Source organism: Sinocyclocheilus rhinocerous, unplaced genomic scaffold (genome assembly GCF_001515625.1).
Source record: "Sinocyclocheilus rhinocerous isolate Xijiao unplaced genomic scaffold, SAMN03320098_v1.1 scaffold2540, whole genome shotgun sequence".
In the NCBI taxonomy this organism is placed as follows: Eukaryota; Metazoa; Chordata; class Actinopteri; order Cypriniformes; family Cyprinidae; genus Sinocyclocheilus; species Sinocyclocheilus rhinocerous.
The window spans coordinates 147,919-166,307 of NW_015629637.1; the positions used below are offsets into that span (position 1 = coordinate 147,919).

At 38.4% G+C, this 18,389-nt stretch overlaps 1 protein-coding gene across 1 annotated transcript in view; it reads left to right on the forward strand.

Moving 5' to 3' along the window:
• Positions 1-18,389, forward strand: part of LOC107739379 (glypican-5-like) — a 185,565-nt gene that overhangs the window by 63,758 nt on the left and 103,418 nt on the right. The window contains exon 4 of the mRNA XM_016551477.1: positions 3,155-3,275. Coding sequence (XP_016406963.1) covers positions 3,155-3,275 — 121 coding nt within the window. The remainder of the gene's footprint in view (positions 1-3,154; positions 3,276-18,389) is intronic.

The window sequence follows — 18,389 nt, forward strand, 5'->3', positions numbered from 1 at the left end:
CATAATTGTTTATATATATATATATATATATATATATATTTAGGACAGCACCTTGTTTTAGGCACTGCATCATGACACATGAATCGTAGTAAAAGTGCAAAATGTTTTATTTATTTTAATTATTTCTTTTTTTTTTAAATGAATATCAATTGCCAAAATAATGTTTATATAATAGTAAAAACACTATACAACTATAAAAATCCCAGAGTGCTTTAGCATTTTCTGGAGAGGCTTGAATATGAGACATACAAATACTTTGGCATTGTTTTCATTGTATTGTATTTATTGACAGTTTTATTATTTTATTTGTATTTCTTTATTTTGTTCTTTTGACAGAGATTTCATTGCATTGCTATACAATTGCTAAGGTGTTCTGTGTGATTTGAATGTGTTGCTATGCAGTTGCTAAGGTGTTCTGTGTTGTTTTAATGTGTTGCTATGCGGTTGCTAAAGTGTTCTAAGTGATTTAGTGTGTTGCTATGTGGTTTCTAAGGTATTCTGAGTGATATTAATGTATTGCCATGCAGTTGCTAAGGTGTTGTGAGTGATTTTACTATGAGGTTACTAGAAGTTGTCTTCCATAGCTAATTGTGTTAAGCTGATGATAAGCTGTAAGCTGATTTTTTTATATCCTTATGAAGACAGTACTTTTCAAACAAAACATTGAAAAGTCTGTATTTCATTTTTGTTGTTTTATTTGAGTCCTAAATTTCCCACTCAAACCCCTTAAATCAATTTGTCTCCAAGCCTCAATAGCACAAAACCCACAGTGAGACTTAACGGTGTATTTCTGGAGCATTTGCATTCCACTGAAGTGCGTGTCTTTCTTTCAGAGCGCCACGGCGGGTTTGAAAGTGATTCAGATGAGTGTGTGGAAAGTGGCGGAATGGCTAAGTGACAGCGCTAGGCGAACACACCTCTCATGCCTTAAGCTGGAATCAAAGGAGCAGAGGAGACGGCTCAGTGCTGTTGTGAGGGGCTTTTTGTCTCACATCAACCCATTCAGACACATGCTGAGGTGAAACTACATGCTCATGCATGAGGGGAGGATGACTCTTGAGGCTCAACGTGACAGAAGATGCATGGGGTCCGCCCACCATGCTATTATTTTCGTCCTTTATTTCTATACAATTGCTAAGGTGTTCTGTGTGATTTGAATGTGTTGCTATGCAGTTGCTAAGGTGTTCTGTGTTGTTTTAATGTGTTGCTATGCGGTTGCTAAAGTGTTCTAAGTGATTTAGTGTGTTGCTATGTGGTTTCTAAGGTATTCTGAGTGATATTAATGTATTGCCATGCAGTTGCTAAGGTGTTGTGAGTGATTTTACTATGAGGTTACTAGAAGTTGTCTTCCATAGCTAATTGTGTTAAGCTGATGATAAGCTGTAAGCTGATTTTTTTATATCCTTATGAAGACAGTACTTTTCAAACAAAACATTGAAAAGTCTGTATTTCATTTTTGTTGTTTTATTTGAGTCCTAAATTTCCCACTCAAACCCCTTAAATCAATTTGTCTCCAAGCCTCAATAGCACAAAACCCACAGTGAGACTTAACGGTGTATTTCTGGAGCATTTGCATTCCACTGAAGTGCGTGTCTTTCTTTCAGAGCGCCGCGGCGGGTTTGAAAGTTATTCAGATGAGTGTGTGGAAAGTGGCGGAATGGCTAAGTGACAGCGCTAGGCGAACACACCTCTCATGCCTTAAGCTGGAATCAAAGGAGCAGAGGAGACGGCTCAGTGCTGTTGTGAGGGGCTTTTTGTCTCACATCAACCCATTCAGACACATGCTGAGGTGAAACTACATGCTCATGCATGAGGGGAGGATGACTCTTGAGGCTCAACGTGACAGAAGATGCATGGGGTCCCCCCACCATGCTATTATTTTCGTCCTTTATTTCTATACTTTTAATCTGACTGTCTTACAGGACAGGTACTAACAGGTCCCATGGCACTTTGATATTAGCTGCTGTACTGAAGGATAGCATATATAAAATAGTATTTACATGGTACTCCAATTGTGTGCTTCAAGGAATACCATAGTATTGTCTTGGTGCTGTCAGATTTCAATCAAATTATAATAAAATAAGTATGCTAATAAAGTTATTTTATGGTTTAGTGGGACTATAATGTGATGACAAAAAGTAAACAGTTTAGGTTTTATAATCATAAGAATTTGCAATAATAGCTGCTCAGAATTACATATTAATTTTGATAGCAACATTAATGTCAATATCACATATGGTATTACTATGGCTACTACTACTACTAACTAACTACTACTACTACTACTAATAATAATAATAATTATTATGTTATTAAATGTAATATGATACAGATATTATTTTACATTTACATTTAGTAATTTAGCAGATGCTTTTATCCCATTTTTTATCAAATTGTATATATCATGTGTGTTGCTTTATTTTATATTAATAATAATGATCATAATATCAATACCAACAATTATAGTAAAAATAATAAACTTATAATAAACTAATAAAACATATTAACAATAGTATGATGATGATGATGATGATAATATTAATAATAATAATATTAATAGGCTTTACTATACTCAAAATTCCATAACGATTTTTTTTATTGCCTGAAAACAAAGTCGATTGTCTAAGCCCACTGCGGATTTTCCTATTCATTCATACATTCTTCCTCACTGTTTGAATACTTTACTTTTTATGTGTCCTTCTCAAGGTGATTCTCAACAGGACGGGCTGATTTTACCATTGGTGTAAAACGAATTCACCCATAAAGAATTGTAATATTTCATGTCATTTGTCAGCAGTGCTTTCTGTGCACTAGTGCGTCTTATCTGCGGCCCATCGCAGCACACTATCCATTCTGCCCCACATAAACCCCAATCTGTCTCTCAGCCTGGAGTCCTATCACTTTTTAGTGTGGCTTGAGTTATTCATCCCATTTCAGGCCCTTGTGGGTTTTTCAGGGATTTTTATGCCTCTTTCTTTGTTGTGCTGATAAATGTAGTTGGTTCATGTAAGGCCTTCCTCATCAAGCCAGCAACAAAGCTTAAATCGCCTTTGCACTGAAAAATTGGAAATGAATCCAAAAAAAAAAAAAAAAAATGACACCCACTCACTGCAAACAGCCGTCTCTCATTCTTTATCCTTTTTTGTCTTTATAGCTACACTCTTCGAGTGGTTGGCAATGGGATTAAAGCCCAGGCTGAAAACCCAGAAGTCAAAGTGAAGGAGGCCGACCCAGTGATCAGTCAAGTCATTGATAAACTGAAGCACATCAATCAGGTGAGTCTGGCCAAGAATAAATACAGTCAAATGAAACAATGTAACATGTTGCTTGATGTCCTACAAAATCATGTTTCATGAGTTGCTGTGTTTTCATGCCAACAGATCAGAGTAGATCTGATTAGCTGTGCTCATGGATGTGTGAAATGATACGTTGTGTATAAAATGTGTTAACGTTTTTTTTTTGTTGTTGTTGTTGTTGTTGTTTTTTTTTTGCTGTTGCGAATAGTTCAAGGATCTGAGAGTCATAAAATATGTTAACATTTTATATTATATTTTTATGTTTTCATATTTTCATTTTAGTTAAGGTTTTAGTAATTTTTTTTGTTTCATCATTTATTTTTTTTTTTTTTAATATGCATTTTGTGTGTCTTAGTTTTCAGTTTTAGTTTATTTAGTTTGTTATTTTAGTACTTCAACTTAAACTAAACAAAAGCTAGCAACTAGCTGAAATTAAATATTTTTGTTTGTAAATAAAAAAGTAAGTAGTTTATAAATAAAGTGTGCGTGTGTATATATATCATCAACATCACACACACACACACACACACACATATATATATATATATATATAATTATTATTACTATTATTATTATTATTATTAGTATTAATTTTTTTTTTATTCATTTATTTATTTTATTGTTTTAGTTAATGATTATAACCCAGTCATAGGGTGTCTCAATCTGTGTTGCTGTTCTCTTTTTGCATCCCGTTCTGGTGACCTTTAGATTGTGGTTTCACATCTAAACATCCATATCCAATTCTTCTCTTATTTCTGAATATTTAAATCATTGGCTACATTTACATGCACCCATATAATGCGATCAGCGCTGTACTGTGATTAAGCTGGAGTTCATGTAAATAGAATACTGTGATTGTTAATGTGATTATGCTCTTAATAACCACAGTAACATACTCACAGTAAAATATGTGCACTGTGGTTTTAATCACACTATTGGTGTTTTAATCGCATTTCTTACACAAGCCATGCAGATGGATGGTGTGCTTTGCTCACGGAGGGAGTAACACACATGCACTGTTGGCACGGCGCTGCAATTTATGTAGCTGTTTATTTTAGAAATGTCATCCCTCGTATTACCTATTACTGTAATATGTCATAGGATTTCATAGCAGCCGTTTTATAAGTGGTAATGGACGGCAAATGCGCCAGAAAAGAGAACTTGGACTAAATATTGTTCACATTTGTTTTAAGTATAAACTCAATTAATGTTGATGCAGTTTTCAGGCAACAGGCGACTTAATAAGTTGTTATTTTGCTTCTTGAAATAAAGGAATAGTTCACTCAAAAATGAAATTTTGTTGCTGATGTACTATTTCTCAGACTACCCAATATGTAGATAATTTTGTTTCTGAATGGGAACAGATGTGGAGAAATTTAGCATTACGTCACTTGCTCACCAATAGATCCTCTGCAGTGAATGGGTGCCGTCAGAATGAAAGTCCAACAGCTGATAAAAGCAGCACAATAATCCACAAGTAATCCACACGACTGTTCCCATGAAGAAACAAACTCATCTACATTTTCCAAATATATTTTCAGCAATGTTTCATTTTGGGGTGAGCTATTGCTTTAATTCAAAGAGAAAACTAATATTTCTTCAATGAAGCATAAATTCATTTTTTCAGAAAACATTAAAAAAAGAACAAGTAAGAACTATTTTTTTTTTTTGCAGTGCAACTGAATTACATACATCTACATTTGTCAGATGCTTTTGTTCAAAGTGACCCACACTGCATGCTGTATATTTGTTCAGTTCATGCATTCCCTGGGAATTGAACCCGTGACCCTAGCGTTGCTAGCGTCAGCAACACCAAGGTCATGGATTTGAATCCTGGAAAAATGCATGTTCTGATAAATTATACACCTTGAGTACAATGCAGATTGCTAGATACCAGCATCTGCCAAATGCATAAATGCAAATATATTTGCATTCACTTTTTTATGATGGATATTATTTGCACTTTTCCGTATGTGTTTCTCAATTATTATTTAAAAGCTGTACGTGGAAAAACTCCACTTTTGTATGGATGAATAAACATCACCGTCTAACCTCCACAGCCAAAGGTACTGAGGTTCCCTGAACAAACAAGCGTCTGTGTTGATTCGATTATTATTGTCATCACTCTCAGTTTGGAGGACGGTAAAAGCTGAAACGCTGACTCACGCTTGAATGTTTTGCTTTAATTAATATGATTGAAGGCAAATTAGTTTATGCTTCTTTTCATATCCCTCTGTTTTGCAAAATAACACGTCACAGCGGAACACTCAGAGACCAGAAAATCAATGAATACATATTTAAAAATCAATTTTCAGCCTTAACACGTTTGCGTTTATTCTATCCCTGTTCCACCCGCTGGTTAAATCAATGTTGTTTTACCCTCCTGAAGCAGCCGCGTCAGGCTGATGCTGCTGTCCTGCCTGCTGGAATAGATCGTGTTTCTTCCCTCCCTGCTGGATGTGCTTCCAGACAAAAACAGACGGATCTTGATCTATCAGAAGTAGTCTGGCATTTTCTGATCTTGAGAAGCATTTCGTACAAAGTGTTATCACCTCTTTTGCTTTTCATATGTATTTTTTGGGAACACAAGTTCATGCATTTCAAAAACCTGGCCTCTATGATGTTCTGGTGGATTTTTATACATTTTCCATAATGGGAAAAAAATCCAAAATGCATTTATATATAGTTTTTATTCAATTTTATTTCAGTTTTAGTTTTAGTTATTTTAGTGCATCTAGTTAAACTAAAAGAAAATGACAAATGCTGCCTTGGCAACTAGCTGAAATAAAATACGTTTTACATTGGGCTACATTATTTTACCATATTCTAAACAAATATGGTAAAATAAGCTCCATGACTACTGATGATGGGGCTGATTTTGTTTTTCTTGAATGCATGGAAAGAAGCAGCAAACACCTTGGAAATACCAGGTAAGGTTTACTTGTTACAACAGTTGAACAGGATCTGTTTCCAGGAATGGCTCAAAGGTGTGTTACTGTTCAAGTCTCTGTTTAGATCAGTGTGCTCAACAATGTGTCTTTGACCTTGACTGTGTATATTCTGATTATACTGTGTACAAATAATCAAAACCCCCATTATTTAAATCTCCTCACATTCTTTCTTACCTGCCTCACAGTCACAGTCACACTGATGGGCCATTAGGGGAGGTCCCTTTGTCTCTCAGGTGTGAATCACTAAATATTCATGGTCATTGTCACTCCCTCGCATACGGCCTTTCTAACACAAAAACTTTTGCAAGGCATGTTTTTTTTTTTTGTGGGCAGGATTATTTTCACATCATTTTATAGCAAAAACCCTAGTCTACCACATCCAGTTCTCACAAGTTTTGTGAACAAATGTTCTGTATAAGTTTTATGGCCTTTTTTTAACTAACCACGCATTAACGTTGTACATTCATGTTGCTTACGTATTATTGTAGCAAAGTTTGTGCTGAATACAGTCTAATCAGACTTTAGCCATTAATATGTTTTTAAGATACTGAAAAAAGCACAAATGTCAGGGCATGTCAAAACTTCTCCAGAGCCCAAAAACCCCCTCAGACCCCAGAGGGTCAATGTACTACCGTGTTTTAAATTCTGCAAATAGATAAGTCATAGGCTTGTTCCACTCTGGATATTCTCAGTAGTCCATCTCAAAATTGGGAAGATTGCGATTCAGATTGTGGATCGTGATTGTGTGTTATAAAATCGTGATATGATATTTTGGGAAGGTCGCCCACCCCTATATAAAGGCAAAGTATTTTAACATTGAACAATTGCACACCTCTATGGCATATGCAAAATTACATAAGCTTTAAGGATCAGCTCTTTCTTGTCTCTAGAATATTTCTCATAACCAAGGGCGTCTCACCATATAGTGATGGTAGCAAGGTGTTGATGGGGAAAAAAGTGGGAGAGAGATTGAATAGAGCAAAATTACATCAGCTTTAAGGATCAGCTCTTTCTTGTCTCTAGAATATTTCTCATAACCAAGGGCGTCTCACCATATAGTGATGGTAGCAAGGTGTTGATGGGGAAAAAAGTGGGAGAGAGATTGAAAGAGACCTTCAGAGAAAGCATTTCAGACGTTTCATCACAGCAGGTTCACTTCAGTCTTTCTGCGTGGAGTCACAATCATTTTGTGGGCTGGTGCCGCCGTCATCTCTGATAACACGACAAAGTGTACTCCTTGATGATGATGATAACTGGAACACAGAGAGGACATTTACTGGGAATCTCAGCGTGAAGCCACTGGTCCTCTGACTGATCCAGCGGGACTCGATGTCCAGAGCAATTTGGCCCTTGATGAGTGAGTCAGAGAACACTCCTCCTGTTGTCGAAATGGACCGATCGGTGGGGGCATGATGACTTTTTTTAAGCGTGATGATATCCAATTATGGGCTGGCGGAACATTTTGATCGGGTGTTAGGAATTAAACTGTGTTGAACTGGACACTTTCAGACTCTTACTTGAATTTGTACCTTTGACCGAAAGAAAAACTCATTCAGGAGAGCAGCGTGAGCTGTCTTCAGCAGATCAGACAATCACTTTTGTGACAAGAGTAATGTGGGGATGCCATGTCACTTTAATATGTACTGAATGGTGCTGATTATATTGATATTGATATTGATTATTTTGAACATGGTTCTACCCAGATATTTTGAATTTTTTTGGGATATTTTTGGAAGTACTTTTGCTGTACAATATAAACAACCTATAGATAATTTCAGTATGATGGTAAATATCATGGTATTACCACAGTACTTTTTGTAAGGGAAAAACAAAACTTACTAAAAAGAAACCATGGTACTTCTGTGGTGTTTTGGACATGTACCATAGTTGTTCCATGGTATTTTTGGAAATACTTTTCTGCCTCGTATGAATAATATGGCACATTAATTTTAGTACCATGGTAAATATTAAAGTACTGTGGTATTACCTGTTTTATTGCGGGTAATAAAAACAAACAAAAAATCATATTAGCATAGTAACGTGTTTGGTCCTTTTTTTGACTCCAATATGAAACTCCAGGGCAGACTCCAGGGAGAATCACAAAGAATCAATGAGTGAATGCAGTGGGATAATGGTGTCAGTATTCTGAGCTAACCATTACCTATGATACCGAGCGGCCCAAAGCCAACACAAGCTTTCAGTACAACTTGCCTGTGGCAGAAAGCCACCCTGCAGCTTCAGTTTGCCCAGAGCATCAGGCTAATGAGCTTCTCTCCTTGAGCAGACTTAGGAAAATAAACCCATGGTCTCTTTTTCAACCAATGAATCCTTCAAAAATGTTCTTGTAATGCAGGGCTTTAGTTCTGGTCCATGAGGGGTCAGTTCAGCACCAGTGCTTTACTTTATTTGTCCAAGAATTACTTTCCCGTTTCAGGTCCTGCATCTTTCTTAAAGGTGAAGCATGCAATTTCGTTTGATATTAAGGAAAGACACTACAGGAAAAACTATTGCATTTTTCATGCACTGGTCAGTTTTGAGATTAGAAATAAACTCAGAATCGCAAGATATAAAATCGCAATTTTAAGAAAACATATCAGAATTGTAAGCTATAAATGTGCAATTGCGATTAAAAAGTCACAGTTATCTTTTTATTTTTTATTCCTTGGCAGAAAAAAAAAAATCAAGAAAAAAGTCTGAATTTTGAATTCTCGGAATTCTGACTGTTTGCAAGTTGCAGAATTGCAAGTTTATAATTATTCTATTAGGGATGTCCCGATCAGGTTTTTTTGTGCCTCCGATCCGATCTGAGTCATTGAATATTGAGTATCTGCCAATACTTGTATATTCCTATATTGGAATGTATTCAAGTACATTCAAGTTATTAAAATTAATCCAATGTATACAGAATTGTGCAGAGAGTAAAAGTAATATATGTATGATGCATGTATGTATGTATGTATATATATATATATATATATATATATATATATATATAACAAGATACACACACTCTCTATATGTGCGTGTATATATATATTTGCTGCTGAAAAACATTTCTTATTATTGTCCCTGTTGTACTTAATATTTTTGTGCACACCTTGATAGAGAGTTCAATAGAACAGCATGTATTAGAAATAAAAAAATCTTCTGTAACAATGTAAAAGTCTTTAATGTCACTTTTTATCAAATAAATGCATCCTCATCAATTAAATGCTGAATTAGAGTATTCGTTTCTAAATAAACAATATCACTGGTAAAAAACAAACCTTAGTATCAATATTTTTTATTTGAGCATTGATACTTTCGATACTCGCATTAGTATAAATATATAACGATATGTCAAGATCGATACGCCCATCCCTACCGATCAGTTAAAAAATTGCTTGATCGGCCCCGATCCTGATTCATGAGATCGGCTCGGGACAACCCTATATTCTATAGCTTTTTTTTCTGTTCTGGAAGTGTATGCAAATCAGTGCATATTCCATGAGCATATTCCTTTTGCATATTTAAACGTAACATTTCAGAAAAATAAAAAGTTTTGTCATGAAACTCTAGATGGCGCAGACTGATAGGTCCTTAAAGGCACAATATGTACGATTCTTTTAATTAAAATATTCAAAAACCACTAGAACAGTGTTATATATTTTGCTGACTTATGTACTTACGTTATCCCAAATGTTTCGAAGAATGTTTAAATCCAGAGAAATAAGCAATTTTAACTAGTTGACACGGACCGTGTTCATATAGTGTCATTGTGTCGCCTGCCAATGACGTCATAACCCTTCGATTTCTGGTTTTGTTTTGTACGGATTGCATCGGCTGTGGGGATGAAGACGACAATTCCCATGATTCCACACTCAGTCATGGCGTCATCAAACTACGCCTTTGTCTATTTGTTTATTTTGAATACGTGCCCTCTAGCGGCGAAAATTACATACTGTGCCTTTAACTTAATCTACTAGTAATCACGTTGTTATTTACATGGTGCAGCTGATTGGTTTCTTTAGCATCAGCACCCAATGAGCTTGCTGCTCAGCATTCAAATACTTCCTCCTTCCCCAGTCCCAACTGTAGATCTGCTATGGGTAAATCCATGTATGTTATATGTGCAGCAGCAGTATTTCTTACATGCTCACAGCAACATGTCTGTGGATGTACTGACAGTAGCAAGCCTCGGTATTTCCTCTGCAGCAGCAGCGTAGCAGATCTATTCCACCAAAACCAAACACATTAATATTGTCATGTAAATTACCATGCTAAACTCTTAAAGAGCTGTAATTACAGAACTGTAATCAACCAACTTAGTTTTTTTTTTCTTTAAACACTATTCACTTGCATTTGCTACCCATATGACTTCTTTAATGTGACATATTTCAAAGTGAAACAGGATATTCAACAAAATAATGTTGGAATTGATTGGAAACCTGTTTTGGTGTCATTATTTTTTTTCCCGCAGTTTCGTTTTGCACCACTAATGGTGCAGAAATTACACACTTCAGCTTTAAAAATAGTTTTGCCCAGCAGTTTTTTTTTTTAACTTTTGAATTTTGCAGTGAATCACCATGCAAGTCATACCCTCTCTGTCTGTATTTCTTCTCGCCTGTCTGCGTCTCGTTCTTTGTGTCTCGGTTCCTTTCTGAGACTGTCTCTCTTTCTCTCATGTTCTGCCTCTTATTCTCTCTCGCATCCCTTTCGTTTATGAAACGGGAAAACTTCATGCATGCATATAGGAGTTCTTCGTTCCTTGGAGGACTAGAATACATTGAGTATGATCTGCATCTTTATCGCATCATATGACCCCTTTAATTTAGCATTTTGGAGCTCATCTGCGACTCAGACTTCCCAGCAGGCTGAGCAGAGGCTGAGGTCATCTCTGTTGACCTGTGCTGGCACTGCGGCCTGATCCACACCATCTGTGATGTGTCACTGCAGCAGATCCATAGAGCTCTATGTCAGTTAGATACATTCATCAGATATATGCATGCTAATGTGTGTTTGCTTTCATAGGGCTGTAGATCATACTGTGCTGCAAGGGATCAAACGATGATGTGTGAGATGCCAGCTGTGGTTCTGTGTGCATCTGAGTGCATATATATCATTTATGATGAGCAGGAATTATTCAGCAATTATCAGTTTCTCCAGCTCTGCTTAGCATGAAGTATTATAAGATGAACCCACTGCTGTAATTTTATGATATAACAAAACATAACATTAGCAGATGATAAACAATAGCAAAAAAGTACTGTTGCATATGTTCTTGAAGCTGAATTGGATGAGCATGATGCTAGAAATGTCAAGATGTATTTTGATTGAGGCTTTTAACTGCTCTTATTTTCATGTGCAGTAAATAAATAATGCATTTAAATTAAAATAATGCATTTAAATATGTAAATATTCTGGATCAGACAGTATATAAAAATATTACAATAAACTGGAAAATCTGACATTTAATTTAGCTTAATTATTTCTAAGCATTATGCCAGTCTCTTTTGCTGAATTTGGAACCGCTTACTAATCTTACTATGTTTTACTGTATCTTGCTGTGGCAGGAACAGTAGAGTAGTACGCTAGTAAGCAGTTCTGAATTAAAAAAAAATGTTGTCGTTCATTTGTTTTTGAATGAATTAGTTGAATTAATGATTTAATGACTCACTCATAAAAATGTTCACTTGTCACTAGGGCTGCACGATAAATCGCATGCGATATTTAACGCGCATCTTGTCAGAAAGCCGGTTCTATAATCAGCGGTAAATCTCCATCACCTGCGGGCTTTCACATTGAGCAGCATTAACTACACAGAGCCGTTATTCACGGATGAGCTGCGCAAAAAATGCGTGTTAAATATCGCATGCGATTTATCGTGCAGCCCTACTTGTCACTACCTACTGGTGTAACAATGTAACTTTCGGAAAGAATGACTGAAAAATCTCCACCACTAATGTACAGATATATAAGTATTACACATATACATAATTTTACATTTTCAGAAGGAGAAAAAATATACTGCATTTTTTTTTAATGCAATAAAACATTTTTTTTTAATGTATAGGACTTTCTTCTTTCAGACGAATACAGTCGGAGTTATATTACAAATTGTCCTGGCTATTCCAAGCTCTATCATTGCAGTCAGTGGGTGTTGCATTGCTTCAGTCCCAAAGAAGTGAAATAAAAAGCACCCATCCATTAAAAAAAAGTGTCTCACACTGCTCCGGCGGGTGAACAAAGGTCTTCTGTAGCGAATCGATGCGTTTACGTTTTGAAAAATATCCATCTTCAAAATGTAATAATCACTTTAATCTAGTTTGCGCTCACTGTTGTACACGGAAGCAGTTCCGGGCGGATGACGTATGAGGTAAGTGCTGCGCATGCGCCGCTCAGAAGTGACGCACACGGAAGCGCAGGGGAGAGATCAAAACAAAACAACGGTCACGAATTAGAAGTACAAAACGAGGATTTGTAAAGGAAGTCATTCATACACATGATGTTGTTTCTTTTTAAATAAGTGTCAGAATAACCATGCATGTCTAAAAGACTGAAGCCTGTCTGGTAAAACATAAGCTCATTTTTGTAATTCTGCCATCATATTCCAATATTATTTCTGGTCAGAGGCTATACCTTAAATATTTATTTTATGTGTAATTGTGCTTTCAATACTTATTCTATAATGTGAACACTAAAAATTGTAGACCTACGAAGCAAACCATTTTCACACTTTTTGAAACCAAATGGAAAGTTTTCCAAGCTTCACAGTGTAATTTCCTGCATAATAACTGGCTAATTTATTATTTCAAGCATGCATCACGGTTTCTCTTCTGGAATGGAGACTGTCCAAAAAATGAGTTCAACAAAGTTAGAGCTGTCAAGAAACTCAGCCAAGTGGACGCGCCGATAACTGCTCTAATTTATATGTAAATGTAAATGGTAACCAATCAATTTCTCTCATTTGAATGACTCAGACTCTTGCCCCTTTGTGGAACCATCGATTTAACTCCAGCCCTGGTCAAAGACGCCTCCTGAGAACTCACCATTCAGCACAGTAGCTTCGCAAAGAGATTCCGCTTGGCTAAGTGGCATCAATACGAGGTCACATGATCAGTGTTGCAGTATATAGACCTTTGTCTTCAAGTCTGACTTCAGTTAGAGCTATGTTTCTGTTCATGCAAATTTAAATATTCAGTTAAGTTCCAAAAGTCTGACATACTTTTGTTTTCTTAAGGCTGGAATACACTACATGACAAAGTTTATGCTAGTTGCCGAAATTCAGAGCCAGTCTGAAGATTTGTGTTGACTGATTTAATCAAAAATCATATAGTGTATTATGGTCACAGACTCTGATGTTTTAGCTTCAGATGATAAATCCATCCAGTCGGAGGAGATCGAACATCCCTGTGTTTTAATAAATCTTTTAAGAGAATTAATCATTCTATAAGTCTCTTAGTAGAGTTGTGGACACTTCCTGAATTAAGAATAGCATACTAACATAATACTCTTACTATTTTTGACATATAATAATGAGAGTTCATTTAAAATAAATGTTCTTTTGAACTTTCTGTTCATGAAAGAATCCTGAAAAACCATGATTTCCATAAAAAAATATTAAGCAGCATGGCTGTTTTTAACCTTGATAATAATACATGTTCTTTGAGCAGCAGAAAATTCAGCTTTACCAAAATATATTAAAATAGAAAACATCGAACTATTTTACAATATTTTTTACAGTATTTTAAATTAAATGAATGCAGCCTTGGTGAGCATAAAACATTAAAAATATTACATTAAAAAATCTTACCAACCCCATACTATAGTGTAGGTTTTTCTGATTATTGAATTTATTATTAGCGCACTCCAATTCATTCATTTTGTAGATGATTTTATCTAAAGCGACTTTCAAATGAGGAAAAATCTATGGTATGCTTTTGTTCCTATCCTCTGCATTACAACCAGTAATTAGCACATCTCCTGTTTCCTTTTATCGAATGCATTTCAGATCATCATAACAGTCCATCAGCTCTTTCCCATCAGTGTTTCTGCATTGAAATAACTCACCATCAACCTCCCATCACCCATGGGTTGAATTATTTACCGTTCATTGACATGCAGTCTCGCCAGCCTGTTTGTTGGTGAATTATTGATACCTGCCCATTCCAGGTTCAAAGCCTTAACGGTAAAAACATGCCTCGCTCTTCCCCAGTCACTCACCGCAAATCCAAACAAATCTTAATTTGTGATACGTCTCACGTGCTTCAATGCAAACAGAGAAAAGCAATTAAGATGTCAGAGCATTTCAGGCTGGAAGTGTGAGACTGTGCTTGACGCATCGAGCTAGTTATTGGAGAAGCCCGTAGGAGCACTTCCTGACGCCGGGGTCAAAGGTCACATGAGGGTCCTTAAGCCTGCGTTGAGCCAGGTACTTGTGGATGTTTGAATGATCGCTGCGGGTTTAACAAGATCACCCTCTAATCAAATTGATTGAGAGTTAATTTCAGATCTCAGACTCTTGATATTGCTGTCTGTCGAAGTCCAACAGCTTCTTTGTTTGCTTTGTGTTGGTTTCTATGGAGATGGAAGTGCATGTGTCACGCAACAGAGACCCAACTAAAGACTGTGTTTAAAAAAAAGAGTTCAGTAAACATTACATACGCTGCTGTTCATTTGACTGAGACGATGGTGTCAGTGACATGATAAAACAGCTCCTGACAGTCCAAGACAACAGTGCTGATCTGGAAACTGATGCTCAGCTCTCATTATTCATTTCTGTATTTATTTGTTAGGAAATCTACCTGTCTGTCTGTCTGTCTGTCTGTCTATCTATCTATCTATCTATCTATCTATCTGTCTGTCTGTCTGTCTGTCTATCTATCATTTGTTCGTTCATTATATCTTTTGTTCTACCTTTCATTCTCTGTATCTATCTGTTGTTTTATCTTTCAATCTATCGTTCTATCTGTGCATAATTTGTTCCCCATCAAGGAACTCAAGCTTTGTCGAAACGCTTTGGAAACGCCTCTGTGTGACCACGTTCTGAAGCACGTGTGGAATCAGTCCAGTGGAGAAGCAAGACGTCATGAGTGGGGTGACATAAGCAACCAGGAAGCTTTACAGTACACCCGGCACAGCGCATGTTAGCTTCTGCTCTTCAGTAAGTGTGTTGTGGTGTGTGTGTGTATGTGTTTGCACAAGCAGTCAGAAAAACCTCTGTTAGTAAGAAGGCCCCAATGCTTCCCCCCAAGCCGGTCAGAACAACGTCTGGCTTGGTGGGGAAAGCTTACATGGCAGCAGGTCAGGCCGGTGCGTGTCTGCACATCATGGCGGTGTTACAGGCATACCAGGCCGACCTGCTTAAGGGCCTGAGTGAGAGCAAAGGGGTAGATTCCAATGCAGTTTGAGAACTGTGTCTGCCCACAGATCTCTCTCTCCGTGCTACAACGGAAACTACCGAAACTCCGTTGCTACCTGTACCCCCCCCACCCCGCAGAAAGATCAGAGGTTGGGGGTCGGGGTGGCACTCTCAGTCGGAGTCTTCCAGAGAGAAGATGGATCTGCGGACCGTCATTCTCTCGAAGAAGAACTTGGCTAAGAAATCCTGACACCACAAGCCTCAGTGCTTAATGGGCAGTCCCCTCTAGGGAGGAGAGATGTACACCTTTTTATATGGTGCCCGATCCTCCTCAGTGCCATCAGGGGGCTGTTATGTCAACCCTGCCACCACTGGTGCTTCAGGGCACAGTGGTCTCCAGCGAGCACTGTTCTCAGCTGCCACCCAGCAATGGTATGGCACGAGAATGCTCGCCCCCTCAAGTGAGGGCGCTAGAGTGGGTAAATCGTTCGCTCCCTGCCAGTCATTTGCTTCAGGACACCGATTTAAACTCTCTAGCTACAATAGACACCAGTCCAGAGGGGCTGGCATCCTCAGCTCTGCTGATACCCCTGCCACCCCTGGTGCTTCAGGGCTCAGTGGGCTCCAACGAGCCAAGTTCCCAGCTGCCGCCCGCCAACGGTATGGCACGGGGATGTTCATCCCCTCGAGTGAGGGTGCTAGAGCCATCAGGTCGGTCGTTCACTGCTGATCATCCGCTTCACGGCACCAAAGTGACTCCTCTAGCTATACCAGAGGCCAGCCCCAAGAAGCTGGTTCCCTTAGCATACTTTTTGGCAGTGTGGAATCGTCTGCCGAATGTCTCACAATGGGTCCTGCAGACTGTAGAAAGAGGCTGGGGTGTTGCATCCGATCATAGATCTGTGTCTGCTGAACCACACTATCAAATGCTTTCAGTTCAAGATGTTCACTATCAAACAGATTGTGTCTCAGATCAGATTCGAGGACTGGTTTGTCATGATAGATCTCAAGGATGCATACTTCCACGTATCCATCCTTCCTCAACACAGGAAGTTCCTGAGGTTTGCTTTCAGGGGCACTTTCACCCCACACATTCATCTAGTGTGTGGATCCTTCTGTGGCACCACTGCGACTCCAGGGCATCCACATACTGAATTACATCGACGACTGGCTGATATTACCACAGCTTCAGTAGCAGGCGATTCGGGAACGTTCAGGAAATGTCTCCTGCTCGTATCGATTTGATTCTCATGGCCGTAATGTGAGTGAGAGAAGGCCAGTCACACACTCTCAAACAGTTTCAGAGACTGTTAGTTCTGATGGCAGCTTCAACTTGATACCTTTTGGCCTGCTGTACATGAGACCTTTGCAGTGGTGGCTCAGGACCAAGGGGTTTTCCCCGAGGGGCAACCCACTTCACATGATCAAGGTCACGCAGCGATGCCTTCGTGCCTTAGACATGTGGAGGAAACCTTGATTCCTGTTTCAAGGCCCGGTGTTGGGGGCTCCTTGTTGTCGCGTAACGCTAACGACGTATGCCTCCCTCACGGGCTGGGGGTCATATGTGGCTGCTCTGCCCAGGGTCTGTGGGAAGGCCACCATCACACATGGAACATAAATTGCCTGGAGATGCTGGCCGTGTTTCGTGCACTGAAATACTTCCTTGCAGACCTGAGGGTCCGCACAGACAACACATTGGTGGTCTTCTACATCAACCTGCAGGGGGGTCTGCAGTCACGCCCACTATACAAGTTGGCACACCAGATCCTCCTGTGGGCTCAGGAAAAATTCCTCTCACTCAGAGCAGTTTCTGGCCGGCCCGAGTATGGTTCTAGGACATTATATCCCTTCTCAACGATTCTCCCTTGGAGATTCCGATTAGGAGGGACCTCCTCTCTCAGGCGGGGGGCTCCATCCTTCACCCCCGCCCGGAGTTATGGAAACTGTGGGCATGGCCCCGGTGGGGGCACAGCTAATAGCTTACGGTCTCTGAACTGAGGTTGTTGAGACCATACTCCAGTCCAGAGCTCCTGTCACGAGGAAACAGCACGCTCTAAAATGGAAGCTTTTCACTTCTTGGTGCAGACAGTGACTGCAGGACCCAGTCAACTGTCCGGTCAGGGGTGTCATGCACTCATGGTGGGGGGGTATTGTCATGCTTGTCATGTGACAGCAGCCACAATAGCACTGTATAACTGATATAGGCTTGTTTTATTTAAATTTTTTATTTTTTATTCGAAATATTTCCAAACGTGTTAACTCGATTCTCAAACATGTGTAAGTAAATGCACCAGATTGTCATTTGATCTATGGGTGATGGGCAAAGTAGAGTAATCTATTAACTACACCTAAAAACCCAACTTTTTACTTAAGTAGGCCTACCAGATATAGGTGCCATGCCATAAAATATTTTTAATACGACTGACTTTATATTTAATGTGAATTTAATAACAACATTGTAAGTTACTATATAATAACATTTTCATTTTACAGAGAGCAAAGAACATTTACATTGTCAAAGAACATTTTCACTTCAGTCTAGCCAGAGTTCAGGCACTCTCAAAAACTCCCATTTAAATAACTGAATCTGTTTACACTGTGAAATGAATATCTTACTTACATTCGTGCTCCCTCACTTTGAATCAAATCGTCAAATCTTCCCTGAGTCCTGAAAATTTACAGGTGTGAGTTCGGTTACAGACTGCGGTTGTCACACCCGTAAATAACCGAATTGTGTGTGAACGTAACCGTATTAAGGACTCAAATACAGGACTGACAACCGTATTCTGCTGCTGTGTGAAC